The 21,519-nt window shown below is 37.8% G+C and overlaps 1 protein-coding gene across 1 annotated transcript in view; it reads right to left on the bottom strand.

Annotated features, from left to right (window-relative positions):
• Positions 1-21,519, bottom strand: part of LOC149301082 (uncharacterized) — an 82,282-nt gene that overhangs the window by 996 nt on the left and 59,767 nt on the right. The window contains exons 25-55 of the mRNA XM_089484608.1: positions 21,194-21,235; positions 19,942-19,995; positions 19,666-19,734; positions 18,889-18,942; positions 18,472-18,498; positions 16,777-16,830; positions 15,744-15,782; positions 15,455-15,568; positions 13,401-13,427; positions 13,144-13,224; positions 12,959-13,003; positions 12,459-12,503; positions 10,129-10,182; positions 9,060-9,113; positions 8,766-8,819; positions 7,529-7,573; positions 7,402-7,455; positions 6,367-6,402; positions 5,971-6,033; positions 4,553-4,624; positions 4,418-4,471; positions 4,251-4,295; positions 3,938-3,982; positions 3,036-3,089; positions 2,898-2,951; positions 2,769-2,819; positions 2,399-2,488; positions 2,189-2,224; positions 1,573-1,761; positions 1,277-1,343; positions 793-966 (exon numbers count right to left, since the gene is read on the bottom strand). Of these exons, the coding sequence (XP_089340734.1) occupies positions 793-966; positions 1,277-1,343; positions 1,573-1,761; positions 2,189-2,224; positions 2,399-2,488; positions 2,769-2,819; positions 2,898-2,951; positions 3,036-3,089; positions 3,938-3,982; positions 4,251-4,295; positions 4,418-4,471; positions 4,553-4,624; positions 5,971-6,033; positions 6,367-6,402; positions 7,402-7,455; positions 7,529-7,573; positions 8,766-8,819; positions 9,060-9,113; positions 10,129-10,182; positions 12,459-12,503; positions 12,959-13,003; positions 13,144-13,224; positions 13,401-13,427; positions 15,455-15,568; positions 15,744-15,782; positions 16,777-16,830; positions 18,472-18,498; positions 18,889-18,942; positions 19,666-19,734; positions 19,942-19,995; positions 21,194-21,235 (1,942 nt within the window). The remainder of the gene's footprint in view (positions 1-792; positions 967-1,276; positions 1,344-1,572; positions 1,762-2,188; positions 2,225-2,398; positions 2,489-2,768; positions 2,820-2,897; positions 2,952-3,035; positions 3,090-3,937; positions 3,983-4,250; positions 4,296-4,417; positions 4,472-4,552; positions 4,625-5,970; positions 6,034-6,366; positions 6,403-7,401; positions 7,456-7,528; positions 7,574-8,765; positions 8,820-9,059; positions 9,114-10,128; positions 10,183-12,458; positions 12,504-12,958; positions 13,004-13,143; positions 13,225-13,400; positions 13,428-15,454; positions 15,569-15,743; positions 15,783-16,776; positions 16,831-18,471; positions 18,499-18,888; positions 18,943-19,665; positions 19,735-19,941; positions 19,996-21,193; positions 21,236-21,519) is intronic.

The following is a 21,519-nucleotide window of genomic DNA, read 5'->3' as shown; positions in this document are numbered from 1 at the left end:
ACAGTTGCCAACCCCATCCTCAAGGCACACCAATGGTCCAGGTTTTATGAATCTCCTTATTGAAAAAGAGTGTGGGATTATAAATACTGTCAAGTTAGTGGGCTCGAGGACTCTCGAGTGTTGGAAACCACTGCATTAAATAATGAGTTCAATTCCATTACTTGTCTAAACCTTAATTGGTGTGAACAGTGATTAAAAATTCTGGGTTTGTAACTCAACTCCCTGATTAAACTCTAAATTGTCATCTAGACAGTAGCAGCTAAAAAAGCTATTTTGTAATCAATAGAAAAGTACTTCTGCTAAGTGATTCAATGGGATGCACTAATTATTAGCATAGTTTAGTTGAACACATTATTACATGCACATTCTAGGCCACAAATAACTTCTAAAACGCACAAATTTAGTGCACCACAGAAAGTTGAAATAAACTGCCTTTTAACATTTATAGGAAGGCAGGGGGTTTACCAGTGACATTTTACCCTGTTGAGTGCCAACACATGGACAGTATCATATAAACCTATTGCACTGTTCCCATTCTACATTATATACCACTGAATTAGAAGTTAGATTTAGTTATTACCACACTACATTCACATTCGCTTGCATAGGGATGACTCTTTATCCAGTCATATATTTTCAATGACACCCCAGCTATAAAGTGGGCTATTACTGCCTGAACACCATAGGAATTGTAGACTGGAGTAGATCTGGTGCTGGTTGGTCTATAATTCACCTCCCAAACATTTATAAATGGGTTTATAAAACACAATCTATATACAAGGTTCATTTCACCTCTCATTCCAGGAACTCCTTGCCGTCCTTCACGGCCAATCTGTCCTGGAAGTCCTGGGGCTCCAGGGGTTCCTGGACGTCCAGGGCTTCCATCTTTCCCAGGTGGGCCTGGTCTTCCGGGTGCAGAAACCACCTCAACTGGCGTTTGCATGCGAGCATAATATGCCATCCTCTCTATTGGATATACCATAAGCAACATGTCATATTTTGAACTGCATTGTTTACACTGTCCTACACTTCTTTTCTGTACAAAAAACACAGTCCTAATGAGGTTATTTAAGGATGGTTAAGGGGTTAGATGTTTGCTTCTTTTCTCAACAAAGCAGGTTGTGCTTGAGTATTCCAGGCACACTTAAAATACAAGAGTTATTTTGGTTGCTGCGGATTATGTGTATTAAAGAATAAACTAGTTAATGCTATGTTCAATTAGCTTTATGTAAGTGGAGCTGCTGGTATTGATTTGAGATACATCAGGTAATCATACCATCGATGATCTTGATCATCTCTTGTCTTATCATCCTTCTAATTTCATCATAATTGACCGGCTCACTCTAGAAAAGAAAAAGACAAAATATATTATGTTATATATTCTGCTTATAGCAGACAAAAGATCATATCCAGTCATACATTTTTATGTTATTTAAATTTATCATATTTATATGCAAAGAGACTGCATTTAAGACAAAAAGAGTAGCAATAACTGATGTATTCACATTGCAACATTCAGATTGGCATTTAACTCATCCATGAAATGAGAATGCATGTTTGCGCCTCTCTTACCATTGTTCCTGGAGTTCCCGGAATTCCTGGGGCACCAGGAGGCCCAGGTGAGCCAGGGGTTCCCCTTTCCCCAGAAGGACCTCTAGGGCCAACTATACCCATAGCAGAACTCTTGGTAGAATCCCCTGGCAATCCCGGCCTTCCTCTCTCACCTGGTGGCCCTGCTGAGCCAGGGACGCCAGGTTCTCCCTGTAACATTTGGGAAAATAATTTACAAATTATTATTTTGTGACACCTGTTGAGTCCCAAACCCACAATAACATGAATGCTATCTAACCTTCTGTCCATGAGTACCAGGGATTCCAGGCTGTCCTGACGAACCCTGATGAAAAGTGGAGATGATTTGAAATATAGAATATAAGAGCATTACAATTGTTTCACTGTGTATTATCAAAGCAAAGACAATCTTAGGCAAAACAAATCAGAAAAGAGGGTAAAAGGAAGTACTATGCTTTTTGCTTATGAATAGTTTAAACTGCAAATGAAGAGTATGATAAAATGAAAGAGGGAAGATGAAGTGGGACAGAAAGACTCAGAAAAAGTCGATCAATAGAGAGCATGGGACACAGAAGAAAGAAATAGATCATATTATGGCTTATAATACAGTTTTACCCACATCTTTACCCGGAGATCCATCTGCTCCCATTTCGCCCTATAGAAAGATACAAAGAAACGGTTATACAGATAATTTGTTAAAATTTCTGATTGATCTACCATATCATAGATAAAAGTAAAAAAAACTAACTCAACTACGAAAGCTGCTTCTTCACACTTCCTGTATAAGCGAATTGAAATATTACACACAAATTATGTCTTTGATACTTACTGCAGGTCCAGGATGTCCTGGGGCTCCCGGTTCACCAGGAAGGCCCATAAGACCACGGTCACCTGCTGCTCCACGGTCACCTTTCATTCCCTATGAAAATGGAAAATTCAGGAGGAATAACTATAACACAATGTCCATACAATGCTAGAGAGTACTCTAAATCTGTGAGGTGACCAGGCTGCCAATAAAACTGAACACCAAGCTAGTATAACACCTTAAGGATGTGTTTCAAGAGCCGCTAAACTTATTGTTACTTTAAAGTAAAATTTATAAACTTTGTAATTTTACAAAAGCATGGTGCTTATTAGGAAAAATTATGCCTGTGAGTTCCTGATATGAGAACTCCTTATCCCATTCTAATAACATTTACCAGTCCTGGTGGTCCTGGATTGCCTGGCTGTCCAGGAGCTCCTGCAGGTCCCTAGAAGAGAGACACCATATAAGAAAAAATGGAAGTCTTTTGGAGTTTAATATCCTCCCATTGCCTTTTTTGGCTTACCACATGTCCCGGAGGCCCTGGACGTCCTTGTGGTCCCATGGGGCCTGGATCACCCTAAAAAAATATTTTTGAATTCAGTTAGCTCAAGGTGAGTGAGGATCTCCAGATGGTCAGTAAAGTATCTAAAACTTATCTTACCTCTGCCCCTGGCCTTCCAGTACTTCCCTGGGGTCCTGCAGGCCCACAATCTCCCTTTATTAAAATAAGAAAAGGTAAGTTCTCTTACAGTATTAAACAGTGGTTTTATCTTACTAACAGTTTAATATTGACAGCCCTCTATAGAAGAATGCATACTCTGTGAGTAATATACATACTTTGTGAGTATGATATAAATTCTTTCAAATTGAAAAAAATAAAGCACTTTAGTAAATATTCTATATGCCAATTAATATAGTGTAGGAGTGAATTAAATAAACTCAATTCATTTCCAGTCATGGAGGTCACTATTGAAGCCATTCATATGATAATTTGGTGAAATTACCTAGACTGAGCTAATTTGTGTGGTAATTCTAATGAAGTCATGTTTAGTGAATGAAGATCTTTCTTCCAGAGACTTCATGAGTCAGATGGTCCCTCTGGGTGATTAAGACTTAGTATGTCAAGTTAATTGGCCTTACACAATAGATCTAAAAATGTACCTCATTGGTAACTCCTGGAATGGAAGTCCAAACATGACACTTGGGAAAACAACATTTGCACAAGTCTTTGGATATAAGGTTTTCTGCATTTACCCATCAATAACAATAAGAGGGCATGAAATAAAATCTTCCAACTATATTTAATGCTAGCTCTCAGAAAGCGGCACAAGAAACATAAGCAGTGTGGACTGCCCCCCCCCCAGTGTTGTTACAAGTTGAGAGTAAAATAATTTGTAAAATAATTTTGCATCACACTATACAGTTTCTTGCTACATTGTTTGTTCATGCAAATCAAAAGTAAACAGTAATACATAACAGCAAAGTTGCCAAAGATGAGGGTTCTTATGTCTTATGAACTTAAAGAACAGTAAAACAGCTGATATACATAAAAACATTGTGTACCTTTGGCCCAGGCAGACCTGTGTGACCTGTTTTCCCTTTGAATCCCTGAAAAATAAACAGTATTTTAGAACATTGTTCTTTAGTTGGTGGTCTGCATATGCAAAGGATTTGACTGGCACCCAGACTGCCTGAAAAAATAACAAAATAAATCTCCCTTGCTTAAGACAATATATATAAGATTATTGCAAAAGAGTTTTCCAATGATCAATTCGACTTTTAAACTTAAACTTGGATTCTTTATTTTTTCACATGCATATGGATGCATATTCTAGATACAAAAGTTGAGGACAAGTGTGTACAGCAATTCACTCACTGGAATGCCCTTCATCCCAGGTAATCCAGGAGGTCCTGGCTCTCCCTATGAAAGCAAAGAAATTAAAGTAAACATAGGCTAGCAATATTATTACATTATTCAGTTCATTTACACTAGGTGTTACCCATCATCATCGTATCCTATCCTTTTATTGATGCGATACTTACTCTCAGGCCAGGCTTCCCATCCTTGCCATCTAATCCCTCAATTCCAGGTGGTCCCTAGACACAGAAAGGTAATAACGTTCAAGTATATGCTACGGCTTTTCAATGTAATTATTTACTTGTAAGGGTCAAACTTACCTGTATACCAGGAAGTCCTGGTGGGCCAGGTGGGCCAGTCAGTCCTGGAGAGCCGCGAGGCCCCTCTGAGCCCTGAACACGGGACAGAATAAAGAGTTAACTCTGAAGGACTAGACAACATGACCATAAACACAAATCACAATGCTTTATATATAAATATATATATATCTAAGTACACTAAGAGGAGGAGAATCTCGCCATTTTAATACAACTTCTACGTGTTGAGGATTTGCACATTTGGAGAGGATTTATTTCGGGACTTTATTATTTATTTTATTTTTTCCTGTTTTTTATTTATTTATTTGTTTCTTATAAATTTATGTTTATATACATGATCTAATTTTAAATATTCTAAGGGGCGTGTTCCACGATAAATCTATTCATATGATTAACTCCTGATTCCTTCTTCTGAGACACATGGCACTTGCACTTTTTTTGAAGAATTTTGGCACCAGCACATTCCTGCTCTTCTTTGGAGTAAAACACTGAAGTACCTGGAGAATCCAACAACATCCGAGGACTATTTTTTCAAGACTACCCAGAAATCTTTGAAACCATCTCATCTACAGCTTGATTTACAGCCTATTAGCACACAGTCAAGCGCGCTCATCTTCTTATTCTACTGTATTGGTGAAAAATACTGCGCAATTTTGTTTTCTCTATCACTATATCTCGATTCAAAGATATTGAGAAGAGTTTGAATATCACAGAACGACTGTGGGTGCAACACTTACCACAACTTAACCCCTTAAGGACAATGGGCAGTCCCTAAACCCATTGAAAACAATGCATTTTGAGCCCGTACATGTACGGGCTGTGTCATTAAGGGGTTAAGAAATCACATTTGCTGTTATTGGCTACACTATTATTGTTTTTTCTTTTTTTTCCCGCAAAAAACATGAGCGCCCCTAAGTGGAAGTGGTTTTGGTATAAACACCCGGAGAATGTTGTTCTAGGGTTGCAGCTGTGGAATGGGGGAAGTACTTTTTTGTTAAATATTAGACTTTATACACTTATTATATACTTATTGTATCACTATATTGGTGGTACGGGTACCCTTGTCACTTTTCGTTTCCATCGTAACCCGACAGACAAATGCAATTGGACGAATTGTCTTCGAAGACGGAGACAGGCTAATTGCGACGAATACGATGAAAATGTTTCCCCCCAATGATGAATGCAAAAACCAACACAAATTTTCCACCGGCAGCCAAGTCCACACAAGTCCACACATCTTTTTGTTTGTTCATATAACTTCACCCTGGAACCCATATTAAACCCCTATGTAATATGTACTGTTCCACCTCTCAGTGCATGATACACCCTTTCCTATATAGTTCTCTTTGGTCAACACGTTTGCTCTGTTCAATGTAGCCAGGTCCTATTTAATGAGATTTCTTGAAGTATGTGGGTCTCACCTTCTCAGCAGGTGGGCCAGCAGGTCCTGCAGACCCAGGCTTTCCAGGAAATCCAGGGGGACCCTAAAACAGAAGCATGATTAAAACTTCTAATTGTCCAGTTTACATATCCATTTTGCAGTTGAAAGGGTTGTATAAGAAAGTGTCATATCAAGCGGACACATTATGTAATTAAAATGTAATTATTATTATTATTATTATTTATTGTTTTATATAGCGCCATCAAATTCTGTAGCGCTGTACAATGGGTAGACAGGACATAACAAGTAGTATGTAACCTAACAAATTGACTTAAAGAGACAACAGGTGAGGAGGGCCCTGCTCAAACAAGCTCACAATCTAGAGGGGTATAGTCTAATACCGTCCTCCATTTTCTTAAATTACTCTAGTACTTACTGCAGGTCCAGGGAATCCAGGAGGGCCTTGAAATCCCTGTAGAGCAAGAACAGAACAGATCAGGCCACATTGGAAATTACCTTGACACTTTAAGGAATGCTAAGATGCCATCAATACATAAACACGATGCGCTGTATCTTAATTTCTTTAATTATTGTATGATTTATGTTCTCTAAGTCTTATGACTACAACATAAGACAACTCAAGAAGATACTATACAACAATTTAAATATATACCATTGGGTATCTGCAATGAAAAATATATTTTAAGCCATACATCTTTATTTACAGTGTCATGTATTCTGTATTGATCCCTAATAAACATAAAAAACATAAATCTTCAAATCAAAAAGTTATTTCTGCCTTAATTAAAAGGCAGTATTTCTGAACCCATTTCAATCTAACAATCTTAACAGCAATACCCACAATTTTAACCATTTATCCAATAAATGACCAAAATATCAACTGTTATCATATACTATGATAATTATGTGTTTTAAAAAAAAAAAAAAAGATTTTTTCTGGCTGCTAAGGTAATAAGACCACGTTTATTATTTTGTGCAAGGATCACTTCTTATCCACAAATACACATTTGTTCTACAATTATATTTAATACTTTTTAACATTTTCCAAATAATTTATCTTCTTGTAGAGCATATAAGTGAGACGTAGAATACTAATAAACTCCTTGGGTCCTATAGTCTCTATGTTGAGAATGGCAGACATGACAATAAAATGCCTGTGAGTAGCTCATTCACGTATACACCAACCCCTAATAGTTATTAACTTTTCCTCCCTATCTACATATGGGCTGGTTGTGTGTATCTGAAAAAAAGTCTAAAGATGATTGGAGAATGGACGGTGCACCTGATAAAGAGGAAAAACAATCATTCCATCTGCACTCTAATGGAGGTACACTGTTAGTGTTAAAAACATAATGGGCAAAACATGAGGTGCATGTATTTGACATGTTTTATAGTGAGGAAACGCTCAAGAGCCTAGTATATTTTTTAAGGTCTATATATTAATGCTCACCTGATCACCTTTCACTCCAGGGCCTCCTGGAGTTCCACGTTCTCCTCTTGGGCCCTGTAAAAGGAGATAACAGCATTATTACCTCTGCAGGAAATACCCACTTGTTAAAGGCAAATTGCTTACTTACCGAAGGGCCAGCAGGCCCAGGAATTCCAGGTATCCCAGGGGGGCCCTGATAGACAAAGACAAACAATAGGTTATGTGTGTGCATTTGAGTAAGATTTTGGGGAGTGACAGGGACTTCTTACACTTCTTTTATGGGATAGGTGATAATTCTTTAATAAAACCTGACAAACCTAACATAAATATCTTACAAACGCCATACTCCTCTGGTTCAAGTAGATCATCTCACTCCCATTTAAGCAGGTGCATAGAAATGCCTTTAGGGTTAGATTCTGACCCCTCCCCAAAGCAATACAAAAATCCAATAGGTCAGCAACACTGAACATCCACAAATTATCCAGTGAATCAACTCTAATGAGTCAGCAGGCCAACAAATTGGACACATATAGAGTTTTACAGTTTGTGAAAAAGAAAGTACATCCTCTTTGAATTCTATTGTTCTACATAGCAGGATATAATAACAATCATATGTTCTTTAGGAGGTCAACAGGTGACATATTATGTTGTGTCATGATTTATCCAACAAAAATAAAGACAAAATGGAGAAGCGCCCTTCCTGTTTCCATAGGAATTAAAATATTAAGATGCTAAGTAGCAGAGAGGTGCTGCTAATTAAATGCCCTTGAGTAATTGATCATCAGCAAGTGGAAATGTTTGGCCATATTGTACAGCTCCACATTTGGCAAAAACCAAACATAGCATATCAGCACAAACACCTCATACCAACTGTCAAGCACGTGGGGTCATGATTTGGGCTTATTTTGCTAAAGCTTGAAATTGGGCCATGCAACATGACAATAATCCCTAGCATGGTGGTAGATCTACAACAGAATGGTTAAAGAGAGTTGTGCATAAACAAATACCTGCAAAATGAACTAAAGCAATGTTGTAAAGAAGAGTGGGCCAAAGTTCCTCAACAAACATGTGAGAGACTGATAAAGTCATACAGGAAAAGACTATTGCTGCTAAAGGTGTTTCTACAAGATATTGAATAATAAGGTACTTCGTTTTTCACACATGGCTTCTCCATTTTGGTTTTATTTTTGTTGAATAAATCATGACACAGTGTAATATGTCATGTGTTGTTCATCTGAGGTTGTGTTTGCCTAATTTTTAGACCTGCTAAGAAACAGATGGTTGTTATTAGGTCCTAATATGTAAAACCATAGAATTCAAAGAGGGTGCACTTTCTTTTTCACATGACTGTAAGTGCCAGGCATGCAACACTATCACAAACTCACAGATTCTCCCTTTTCTCCTCCTGGTCCAGTGTATCCTCTCTCTCCTTTACTGCCCTGGAAGAAAAAATATAATTGTCAAAAACAAACCATACAGTTTGAAAATCAGGTATTCTCTGAAAAAGCTAAATATATTTGAAGAAAGCGATAACCAGAACCCCTGAATGAATTTTGAAACCCATGTTTATCTAAATGAAAAAAAATAGAAGCAGATACAAATAGAGGTGACACAGAGAATTACCTAAAAGATTTTGAGAATCTAGTTCTCATCAACCGGCCCCAACATTTTGTACCTACCTGGAGTCCTGGAGGTCCCATTGCCCCAGGGTAACCAGGAAGACCAGGAGGTCCCTATATATAAAACATGAAAAGTATTTACATCGCAGTTTTTTCCCATACATTTATCATGTTTCCAGTCTTCTCGATCATACTATAAACAGCAGTACTATGTAAAATGGTTCAAGTTCTTTCAAAATATTGATACTTTAATAAACTTTACACATAAACGCTGTTTAATTATGATATTGTTTTATTTAAATCAATGAAGATATGTTCACATAATCTCACCACGTTAACTACACATTTTTAGAAGAAACAAGCTGTTTTTTTCATAAGAAGCTCATTGGGTTGTCTCTTCCTATTTCATATTTAAGTCATTAAGTTAGATATCACTAAGGTAACCCACAAATCCTACTTCATGCAGCTGGGTTTGTAATGGTATTAATAACATAATGCATTTTTGCATCTGGGATTACTTGTTTCATCTGGGCCGTGCAAGATTTGTGCATTTAGTAATCACTAAGGAGTATTCCCTCTTTATCAGGTGCACCATCAAGTGACACTTAATGGAGATCCAGAAGATCTGTGGGCAGGGGCTACTAGCACAGAGTAATACAGCCCCAGTGGGAGAGGCGCTTTACATATGAGGGATATATCTGTTGGAAACTATAGTTTGGAGAGCCCACAATATGCTGAGTAACCTAATAATGAGGAACAGCTCATTCCTATGTTCCACGACAAAGCATATCAGACTCCCCAGAGGACCTTTAAATTAAGAATGAAATGTCCAAATCCCCAACAGATTGTAGCACCTATTGTTATATAACTAATGCTTGAGTCATTATTTATCAATCTCAATATTCTGTAATTAGTTATACCACACCAAGGCAACCATAGAACAGCTCTAAAGAAAGTTATCAATGTGAATTCTATACCAACCCATATGAGGCAAGCTGGGTCACTTGATCATTTGGGTGTAAAGTTGTTAATTACTGTAAAATTACCCGCTTTAAACTAGGATATATGTATACTGTACACACATTACCCTCATGCAGCTGTAGCCATGTAGTGCCTCTTTGTATCTTACCAGTTCTCCCTTTTCTCCTTGAGGTCCAGGTGATCCACGTTCTCCTTGCATGCCCTCGAAACATGAAAAAAGTGTAGATTATGGTTCTTACTTATACTGCCGTGTCAAGTCTATTACCCTCTGGTATTAATAGTGGAATAGTGGTCTATCTGATCGTGATAATAAGAAATGGGACTCCTTATTTAAATGATACATGGGAACCATGTCCTTGACATATTTTATAAAAGAAAGCACTTCAATCTGGAGATATAAAATATAAATATGTTTTAGTGCTGTGTCTGTGGCAAAACAAAACTGTGCTCATATTGGTGGTGTTATAGGCTTAGGTCCCTCTGTTAGCTAAGGAACATCACAAAGTTGGAGCGTGATGAAAGGTACTGCACTAATACAGTGATGGAAGTTGCCTTGACTTAATTAAGTAACAGTCTAGTCCCCAAATTCCATTTTATTTTTTGAATGCATGTTGGAGTCCATTTTGCATATACATAGAACTGGTGTCTGGTGTTATGCATGTTTTACTAATTTCAGATTGTTTGATTATATGTTAACTATACTATTGGACCTTGCAAGTTGAGTTTATGTCCACTGCCTTGGTGGAAAAAGTAAACAATTTCCAGTATCATATTAGGGATCAACAAGAAGCACAGTGACAGAAAATAAATGTTACAATAGCAACTCAGGAAACTGTTAGGTAGAGAAGAGAGGCCTTCTGGCCAAACACTGTCACCACATAAGTGAGAAGTAAGTTGACAATTATAAAGAGGACACATTGATTTGGTGTAACGGTGAAGTCCTAGTTATAGCAATGCAGGGATGTGTATCAGGCTGTACTTTTTAAAGTTCAATAAGAACCAAGACCTCCTAAAACTTACTCGTTACTAAATATGGGACATTTTACTAAAATGTACAAAAAATGCACCGCATGCCAATTGACAAAGCAAACTACAGGAGTAGTTACAACCTAACTCCGAGTCCCATGGGACCACACGACTTTGCACCCTTTTGCCCCTTGTGTCTAGGTTGAAGCTGCTCTTATGTCATTTTTTTAATACATGGACACAACTTCATGTGTTGTGGGTATTAATGAGTGGGACCTGCATGGGTTCACACATGAGGCCCTGTGGTGTAGAGTTCAACACACTCCTTTATGTACCACTATAAGGCTAAAATGTTAAGTCACATCTAAAATTTTTTTTTTTGGCAGAAATGTAGTAATATTAAAAATATACTATCTTCTGAATTTCTTTCTGTACGTTGGTAAGCAATTTATATAGGACTTGGGGTACTTTGACATACTGGCAGGCTAAGCAATATATGACCATATAGTGTGACGGAATCCCCAATATTTATGTCTTAGATCGGCTGGGTAGGCGCTGAATTCTTGCTTTGTTTTATGAATTGGCACTAGCACATTCTCCTGTAAATCAAATGAGACAATTTTGCTTCCTTAAGAACACTTTTGCTTGATACAGATCCCTGAGATTAGATAGAAAATGTGTCAAACCGAGCAACAGAGGAGCATCCCATTCATCAAACACACCAAATACAAAGGCAACTGAGCTAGATGACATGGGATGCATGTGGAAGATATATATATATATATATATATAACAGAACACGGAAAAGCGTGGCTCACAAGTCACATGACAAGCAACACGTGGGGACAGGTTGGACTTTGTATAACACAGGACACAGTGGTACAAGACAGGAAACAAATGGTAAAAACTTTCTGCACACAAAAACGTCTCAGTCCTACCTACTTGTGTGTTGTAGTTAAATCTACATGTGGTTATCTTAGATACATGGGACATTTTTGTGAGGTCTTAATTATATATAATTTTACTTATATATCACTTCTTTCCCCTTCTCATCTGTTTAACCCTAAATGTCAGTAATGTGACTGTATGTTCTTTTGTAATTAAATATATGTATCGGTTCTCCCATCCTTTGTACAGATCATTGTTAAATGCATGTCCACCAGTATCTAGATTTCTCTGTAACCATTTGCTTATAAGTTGGTACAGCTCTGCACCATCTTTGGGCCAGTACTTAATGTTTCTGAGGCCATAAAGCTACAGAGGCTGAGGTAGCAAGAGAACACACAATAAAGGGGATACCAAGCCAAAGAAGGTGAGCATTCGTATATATACAAAGGCTGAAGAACAGGGATGATGCGAGTTTGGACACACAAAGAATAGGGGCATTGGACATCACGTTAGGTGTGGCACAAGGGGTTTATGTGCACAGAGTTGGTGATGTTATGTGGCAAAGGAAAAGGGTTCATCACGGGAAGCCAAAGCGAGCAGACGGGAGGAGGATTAGATTCTTACAGGTAATCCGGGGGAGCCAGGGGTGCCTGGAAAACCTGGGGGCCCCTAAGGGAAAAAATAGGGGGTATCATAATCCAAGAGCCACTGCCATTTTGAGGAGGAACAAGAGAACCCTCTGTCCAAGAGAAGGAGAGACACAACCTGACCGCCTTGACAGGGAAACAGTAACATCTATATTAATATTGTTAGACTTGTTAAATAATGTTGATACACAACAGTTGGAGCATCTTCTGATCCTGGAGAAGGCATCCTGAGAAAGGTATTTAACATTCACATAAAATATGGCAGATAACGGTCGCAATTCTTTCAGAATTTGGATATGACGTTCCACTGTGTTTAGAAGAACAATAAGCAACCACATTGCAATACTGTAAATCACAGCCAGTCCTTGTAATAAATATAGAAATATGCATTTGTTATTTTTCAATTTTCTGTCGGCAATCATTTGCTGTGAGGTATGTTACGTCTTTTTGATGGAGAAAATTTGGGTTTTTTCTTACCATTGGCCCAGGAGGTCCAGGAAAGCCTCGTACACCTGGGGGTCCCTGCAAAGAGGTAGAGAGAAGTTGACCTTAGAGGTGCAGTGAAAATGAGCCTGTGAATGTGGCACGGATGTGGTTCCCTGCTGCAAGGACTGTCTCTGAACATTATGGAGGCATGAATCATACAGAACATGTATGTTTACCTCTTCTCCTTTCTGTCCAGGTAATCCTGCTATTCCTGGGTGCCCTTGTCTGCCTTCACAACCAGGATCTGGTTCATCTCCCTGACAAAAAGAACAATAAGAGGCAAGGAAATCAAACGTACTGTAGAAAAACTTAAAAAGGTGCAAAAAAGATTACTAATTTCATAGGAAAATCACATAGTGTATTTAGAATCTTAGTAACTGTATGAGCAATGGTAGGAACCCATAATCTTTCAAATTTCACAGAAAATACTCACAGCTTCACCTTCATTCTCAAATTTGCACTGTGGGCAAAAGAGAAAGTGTAAATTGTGAAAAAATGTATATCGACCTAATGCAACATAGATGAATATGGAAAAAAGCTCACAAGACAGTAAGTAAAATGTAACACAATGTATTAAAAAGGTCACACTACACAGTATATTGTATTATAAATACTATTCCATAATGGTATAGTTGCACTATAAAGGTTTACCCTCCAATGTGGCCAATAGTAATCAATACAATATATAGATATATAAATATTACAAATGCAAACCATCTTATAAATATGTTATACAAATGTACACAGATTTCTTGCAGTGTTACACACCTGTACCATACCATTTCACACCTGGGTTTTAGTGTTACAGTGTCACGCAACATTAAGTCACAAAGCACCCTCTGTAAAAGCCCCATAGCCTTTCCTAAAAAGGGATATTTAAATCTGTAAAATGTACAACTCAATATACAGTGCTCTCCACTAATTTTGGCACCCTTGTTAAATATGAGCAAAGAATGCTGTGACATTTGTCTTTATAGTAGTTAACCTTTTAATCTCTTCTTTAAAAAATAATCTGCTGTCATGGATATAAAACAATTGGAAACAACAAAGGTTTATCCAAACAAAATGTTAAATATATGTGTGCCACAATTATTGGCACCCTTTTAGTCAATACTTTGTGCTACTTCCCTTTGCCACAATAATAGCTATAGTGCAAGGGATCTGGGACCATTCCTCCAACCAGAATCTCTCCAGATCCTTCAAATTTGCGAGGTCAACAAAGGTGGACTCTACACAGGTTTTCTATGGGGTTCAAGTCAGGGGACTGGGATGGCCATGGTAGGCTTGATTTTATGGTCAGTAAATTATTTTTGTGTTGATTTTGATGTCATTTTAGGGTCATTGTCCTGCTGGAAGATCCAACCACAGCCCATTTTAAGTTTTCGGGCAGAGGCAGTCAGGTATTCATTTAATATCTGTTGATATTTGATAAAGCCCATGATGCCATGCATCCTTACAAAATGTGTAGGTCCTCTGGCAGAAAACTGCCCAAAACCATAGCCACCACCATATGTTACCATGGGCATGAGGTACTTTTCCATACGGTTACCTCTCTGTGTAAGCAAAACCCATTTCTGATGTTTATTGTCAGGTTTCATCTGACTATAGAACCAGATCCTATTTGAAGTTTCAGTAGTGTCTGGCAAACTCAATACAGTCATGTTTGTTTTTGGATGGAGTAGTGTTTTTTGTTTTTTTTACTTGAAACTCTTTCAAACAACTTCAATGGGAATATACTTAAAATATATTTTCCTCATGTGAATTCATAGGGGTGCTAATAATTGTTCCGCACATATATTAAAAAAAAAAAAAGTTTTTGGACATGTGTTGTGTTTGCAATGTTTTGCTATCCATGAGAGCAGAATATTTTTGTGTATTTTTCTAAGAAAAGATCAAAGAGTTAAACAATAAAGACAATTTTCACAGCCTTCTTTGCTCATATTTACCAAGGGTGCCAATATTAGTGGAAGGCACTGTAGATGATATACTTAATAAACTCTTGACTTTGTTGTAATCTTTACAAAGTTCCGGTGATCTCTTTATCCTTTTTGACCTGATTGGAAAAGTTAAAAAGCCCTCCAAATATTTTTTGATGTTACAATCAACAGCAGAAAGCCTGGATCTAATCAAAACATTTCTGTACAGAAATGTTGCAGTAAAGATGGTCTCCTGGACTTCTGTTTAAATGCTCAGCAGAATCAAAGCCACAAAATGAACCTGTAATTTTTATTAGATAGAAAGCAGCCATCACATAATTCTAGTATAAAGAAAACCGTTTTGTCTTAAGCAACCACAATCTATCCAGCAAAACACTTAATTGCACATATTTCCCATAATGGCAGAGTTACACGTGTTCCCAAGCTCTCTATTTACACAATTTTACTTAGCCTTATCTGACACAGACAGTCCACAGTCTTACACAACCAATCATAGTACCACATAACCATGTGCCATTGGCACACAGTCGCTTACGTATGTTCTCCATACCCTCTCACAGTCCTCTGGTCCAGGAATTCCAGGCAGACCTTGCTCTCCTTTCTGTCCTTTCATGGTGACGGGTGGATGAGTTTTCTGCCCACTGGCACAGTCCCCACAAATACTCTGTATGAAGCAGGTGAATATCAGATATACTAATTCACCCCTATAATGTGACTTTTTCCAGTGTCCCAAGGGCTTTCCACTAGACACACAAGCTTCAGTGACAGGTCACTAGACCAATTAAACCTGTCCTTTTTGATCTCATATTTCCTTATGTTTCTCCCTATGACATCCTCACCTTCAGGATATCAATGTTGCTTTCTGCAGCCAGGGGTCCCTATAAAAGACAGAAGTAAGTTAGCTGGGTTTTGGTAGATGTTTGCTGACAAATCAGACACACAGAACCGCACAGTGACCCTGCAAAGCAAATTGACATGGTGCAGACACTATACAGTGGGTAAGGGGAGGTGTGCACTTGTCAGGAGGATATGTACAGAGCTTGGCACTGACACATAGCAAAAGCACACCAGCACTCTGTACCTACCAGTTCTCCTGGCACTCCAGGTGGTCCTGGCATACCATTGTGTCCAGGCAAACCCTATAGTCAAGGAAGAAATCTAGGGCTAAATCATTTGCTTGGGGTCTGCCCATCTACACACTCTGCTGATGCATACCAATGGCCAAACCCTGTTTGCACTGCTACATAGACATACAATGGACACATGAAGACCTAGGCAGTTTCTCTGGATCTTTTAAAAGATTCATTTGTCTGGCACAGTTAGTTTTCATTCTGGTATTTGCTTTGATCCTACAGAGGGGTTGTCAGTCTTAAGAATTCACAAGGAAACAAGATCAGTTCTCATCGTATATAATCACAAATTTGGGGTTTGTTTGCAGGAGAGTTTCAGTTTAATTTCCCTGACTTCATTTTATTTTATGAAGGGTGAAACCAGGTAGGGTCTTGCTGCTGCTGCACTTGGGTGCCCCAGTAGCAGAGGAGCTCAGCTAGGTTACTTAACACAACGTTCACAGAGAGTACAAGCTGCTCTGCAGAGGTGAGAAAATGAGTGTGTGTGGTGAGTGTGTATGTGTTAGCATAGTGTTACTATGAGTGTTTTAAAGTGTATGGTGTCAGAGTGCGTTAGTTATGGGGAAAGCTGTGCCAAAAAACCTGTAATAAGTCAAAAATGATAGGACACCATTTTTGTGATACATCTATAACACTCTCTTTCATGTGAGCTAATTTGGTTTCCCAAAAAGATTTCAATATGAAGAATAGCAATATGAATATTTGTGACAATCTGACACCTTTAAATAGGAATACGGCTCACCTGGTGACCGGGTAATCCTGGTGGGCCTGGAGGTCCTGGTGGACCAGGGGGTCCCTAAAAAAAAGTTTAAAGTAAAAGGATAGGATTATTAAAGAATATACTGTAACAGGTAATTAAGAATTAATAAAAGATCATACATGTGATATAAAGAAAAGTCATGAAGGTAAAAGAAAGCAAAGGAGAACTTCAGTAGAAACATACAAATTTAGCAACTACATAAAACTCCACAGAAGGATATAAAGATCACATTTATGTGAGAATGAGGGTAATGCATCTTGTCTGTATTTGCCTTTTGGTGACTGCACTGAATGATATTTTAGGTGAGGGAAACTGCTGAATGGAATTATCAGGAAATTTGGAATCCTCATACATTTAATTCTTTCTTTCTTTAACTCTGTCTCTTACGGAAAGGTAGTACAAAACCTTTTGTCAACAGACAGACTAAAGCACCTTTATATACAGTGCGTTACAACTAAAACCAAATTTAAACTAATATGTTGTACCTGAAAACACAGTTCTAGTCAGAACGTATAGATACATAAAAAAGTTAAATCATAATTAATAACATTTATATAGCTAATTCATAATACTCTTAATTCAGAACCAATGCTGTTACTATAGGTGTTGTGGGACTGGAGTTGCAAGCACCTAACTGTGGCCCTCACCCTTGTGGTTTATCAGAGGTATAGTGGTGAGCACCGTCCACCTGACACCAATAAATGTCCAGGTAAAGAGATGTACGTATATGACTGACAAAAGATAGAGATCATGCATTAGGTGACCTTAAAGCAGAAAACAGTGGAATCATAAGAGTAGAGGAAAGAAACAATGAGCAGCAGGGCGAAGAATGTCAAACATGAGAAAGACCTGAATCCCAAATGGCCAGAAGTCATTCCCCCTTTCTGCAGCTTCCTACAACACAAAAACACACAGTGAGAAAATCTGCAAAGTTTAATATATATATCACTCTAAATGAAGAAGATATACCTGTCGGCCAAAAAAGCCACCATCCATCCACGGGCCAGGTGCGCAGGAACAAATTCCAGCATCTCCCTAGAACAAGATAAAACCTCATCATCTCTGCTTTAAAGAGAACAATCAGTATGTGACATACATGACTTCATTGTGCTGCCAAATTAATGCTAATAACTAATGTAGTTAAACACTGTAAAAGCTTTTGAAGTCACAATACAGATATATGTATATATCTATATCCCCACCTTTTACAATTTTTAATAATATATGCCACCATTGGCCATCATTAGAGAGGTGATCAGGTGACTGATGAACAAGTAAAATTCTTAGGAGAATGGAAAGTCTAATAAAGAAACATTTGCCTTTATCGCATAATGCACTGTGCATTTGCCATTGGTAGGTTTGCTATTGATTCTCACTGGAGTAATCTGGACCTAGATAGTCTTGAAAGCTTGCGATCCATTATATGTCAGTTATCCAATAAAGGTATCATCTTTACCAAATTAGCCTTGTCTCTTTCTATGGCTAACATGGTGCAACTCGATACCTTTATGGTACAATAATGTGTCCCAAAACTATCTACCTTATAAATTGGGCTTGAAATACAAAAAGAGAAAAGTACATTGTCTTGTTAAAGATTAAAACAAACATTTACATTTAGACTTCCTTGCTGTACTGCTTTTCCTCCGTATTTGATTCAGCCTTGATACACACACTCACCTTATCACCTTTATTTCCCATTTCACCCTGTGAAAAAATAAGCATAGAGGTGGCATAGAGATCTTGGATGTATGATTTGTAAAGTTATTAAGAATACATACAGTAGTATACTATAGTATAGATAGCTGCAATCTGGAAAAAAACTGTGAACAGGTGTTGAGGAGGGGGATATGGAAAAAAATGTATGCATTTGTAAAATGCTTAGGAGAATGCAACGTACATCTGCCATTGGTAGGCCTGCAAGTGGTTATCACATAGAGTGATCTGGGGGGGGCTGTCCCAGTTATCTACTCCTGTAAATTAGCCATATGTTGCATAACCAGAAAAATTAGTGTCATGGGCTGTGTATCTTGAAGTGAGGAAGGTAGTCATAGAGTGAGAATACAGTATGGCTTTTTGGTTGTCTTCAATACTTACTGGTACACCATTAGTTCCTGGGAACCCTGGTTTACCTGGTGACCCATCACGTCCCTGTAAAGATTTTTTTCATATTTTCAAGAGGGTAATAATGTAGCATAATTGGACATGAAATGTACATTTAGCATAGAAGACACAACCAATTCAACTAGATATGTGGCTTGTGACAAGCCAAAGACTAACTTTGCTCTCAGAAAAATATAGGTATAACCCATCATTTATGCAGAACAGTAGAATCATAAGTAATCCTGAAGAAGGATATTAGAAGCAGGAACATCCAATGTATAAAAGTGTTAGATCTAAAACAAGGACAAGGGAAGCTGGAGAGCAGAGCTAGAACGTTGAAAGATCCAGAGCAGGAATAGTAGATAAACAGCAGAGCCATAAAGAAGGTGTATGAAATAAATCACTGTGCCAGATGCATTTGCTTTATTAAGGAACAAATACCTATGACACAATTTAAAAAAAACAACAGCAAAGTAACAGAAAATAAAAAATCTAGAGTAGAAATATGTGGAAGCTGAAGAATATATCATATATATATATCGATTCTGGTGACCACATATGCAGCTGTGGTCATGTTCATAATTACATGTGGAACCTGACCCAGAATACTTTTTTATTCTGAAATTAGACTGAGACTGACTAGGCATGTTGTCACACACAACTTGATTGGTGGCTGCACTTGAGGAACATTGTTCTGGGGAGAATTCTATTGCTGAGTATCTAAAAACATTACAGAATTGTCTTCTGTAATAAAAACTAGATTTCACTCACCTGAGGTCCCATGACACCAGTTCCAGGAATTCCAGGAGAACCAGTTGCCCCTTTTGGTCCAACATTACCCTACAAAAGTAGCAACTTAAGTTCAACTGAAACACATGTCGTTTGATTATTCTTGACGTTAAATTTTTCTAAACTGCCAATTTGGTGCATGAATTACATTGTTCAGCATATACAAACGAAGCATGGCAGTTTTCTATATATAATATGAGTAACTATAGGTATATCATAATTCCCAAAGATTTTAATACATTTATCCTCCCACCTTACCTTTTCACCTTGGGGACCAATCACTCCTGGTGGACCTTCAGGTCCTGGAGGTCCCTGTAAGGAAAGTCCAGTATAGGTTATTTCTCTTCACATACTCCATCACATGTATATACGGCAAAGACCCTTTCATACCACATATTAAATTTGCTCAAGAACAGAAATACATACTAACCGGTTTCCCAGACAGGCCACGCTCTCCAGTCTCTCCCTAATAAATAAATAATATTGGGAAATTCCAGTTATGACCAGCATTGTTTGTCATTGTATATGGTATGTGTAAGACGTTGTGGATATGTTGAATTCAAGTGGAAAAATATAATATTTTTTGTCAGCATTGAGATGTTAGCATTCTTTTTCTCCTTGCTTGGCTAAACATTGTGGATTACTTATAAAAACTGATTCTGGTTAAAACATTTAAAAGGTGTCTTATCACTATAGCAACCAATGGAATGTTCCTGGACCATTTCATTGGTTGCTGTAGCGACAAGAGTATTTCTAATTTGGACGTTAAATCAATTTTTATGCATAACCTCATTGCAATATCCTTCGCAATGCTGGGTTTGCATTTTTTTTTACAATAACATTGATTTTAAAATATTGTCCGTATGTCCGTATCATCTGCCCTAATTTCCACCTCTTAATTAGGTTCTAGTGTCATGCCTTTAGAAATATGTGCAGCTTGGTGCAATTCTCAGAGAAAAGTACAATACAATGTTATGTTATATTTGCATAGCTGAGTGCTTACATTTTTTAGTATGGTTATATCACCAGTGTGCGGCATTAAAATGTAAAGTGTGGCTACACATATCCACCCATCAGCCGCACTGCCACCACTGCCAGGATACTGTCTCTCCTCAAACCTGACCCACCTGTACTTGCCTGAGGAGATCCTGAAAACTTTTGAGGGATTTGGTTATCAACTCCAGGAAACATTGTCCTGGAGGCTTGCTCACATATTTTATGTATTCCCTTTCTATTGTCCTGAGTCTCTGCCTTATACTTTATGGGGGTATAGAATTGTGGTAGCTATTGTGGTCCTAAGGTCCTAACCCAATAGTGATTCTGTTTTGGCATATATAATATGAGTGTACATCAAATACCATGTGCAAGGTAATTGTGATCCAACCATTTTCATGTCATGGAGGCCTTACCTATTTATCAAGGTTTAATATGTGCATGTAACAATATTTACCATGAATCAAATACTGACAATGAACAATGATGGGCACTGAGTGTGAAGATAACCACTTACCTGTGGACCTCTTCTTCCCTCCCCTGGAAGTCCTGGTTCTCCCTGCAGAAGCAAAAATACATTATAACAGACAGAACAGCTAAGCTGCCCTAGCAATCTACCTCCTTATTAGATAAAATGGAGCTGAAGCAACTGAATTATATGTTCTGGAATCGAATTCCAAGATCATAAAAATTATCACTATGGACCCCGGTATGGGGTTAAGATACTTTTCCTCCAATTTTTTGGTTTTGAGAAAAAGTTAAAAACAATAAGCACTAAAAACCACTGGATTTTATTTCACCAAGACAGGGAAACCTACTACATAAAACCAAATGGATAAAAAA

This window comes from Sceloporus occidentalis, unplaced genomic scaffold (assembly GCF_023333645.1).
Source record: "Sceloporus occidentalis isolate IW3139 unplaced genomic scaffold, rSceOcc1.0.p SCAF_22, whole genome shotgun sequence".
Lineage (NCBI taxonomy): Eukaryota > Metazoa > Chordata > Lepidosauria > Squamata > Phrynosomatidae > Sceloporus > Sceloporus occidentalis.
Note: the sequence above shows the minus strand (reverse complement) of the source record. Positions and strands in the feature narration are given on the sequence as shown.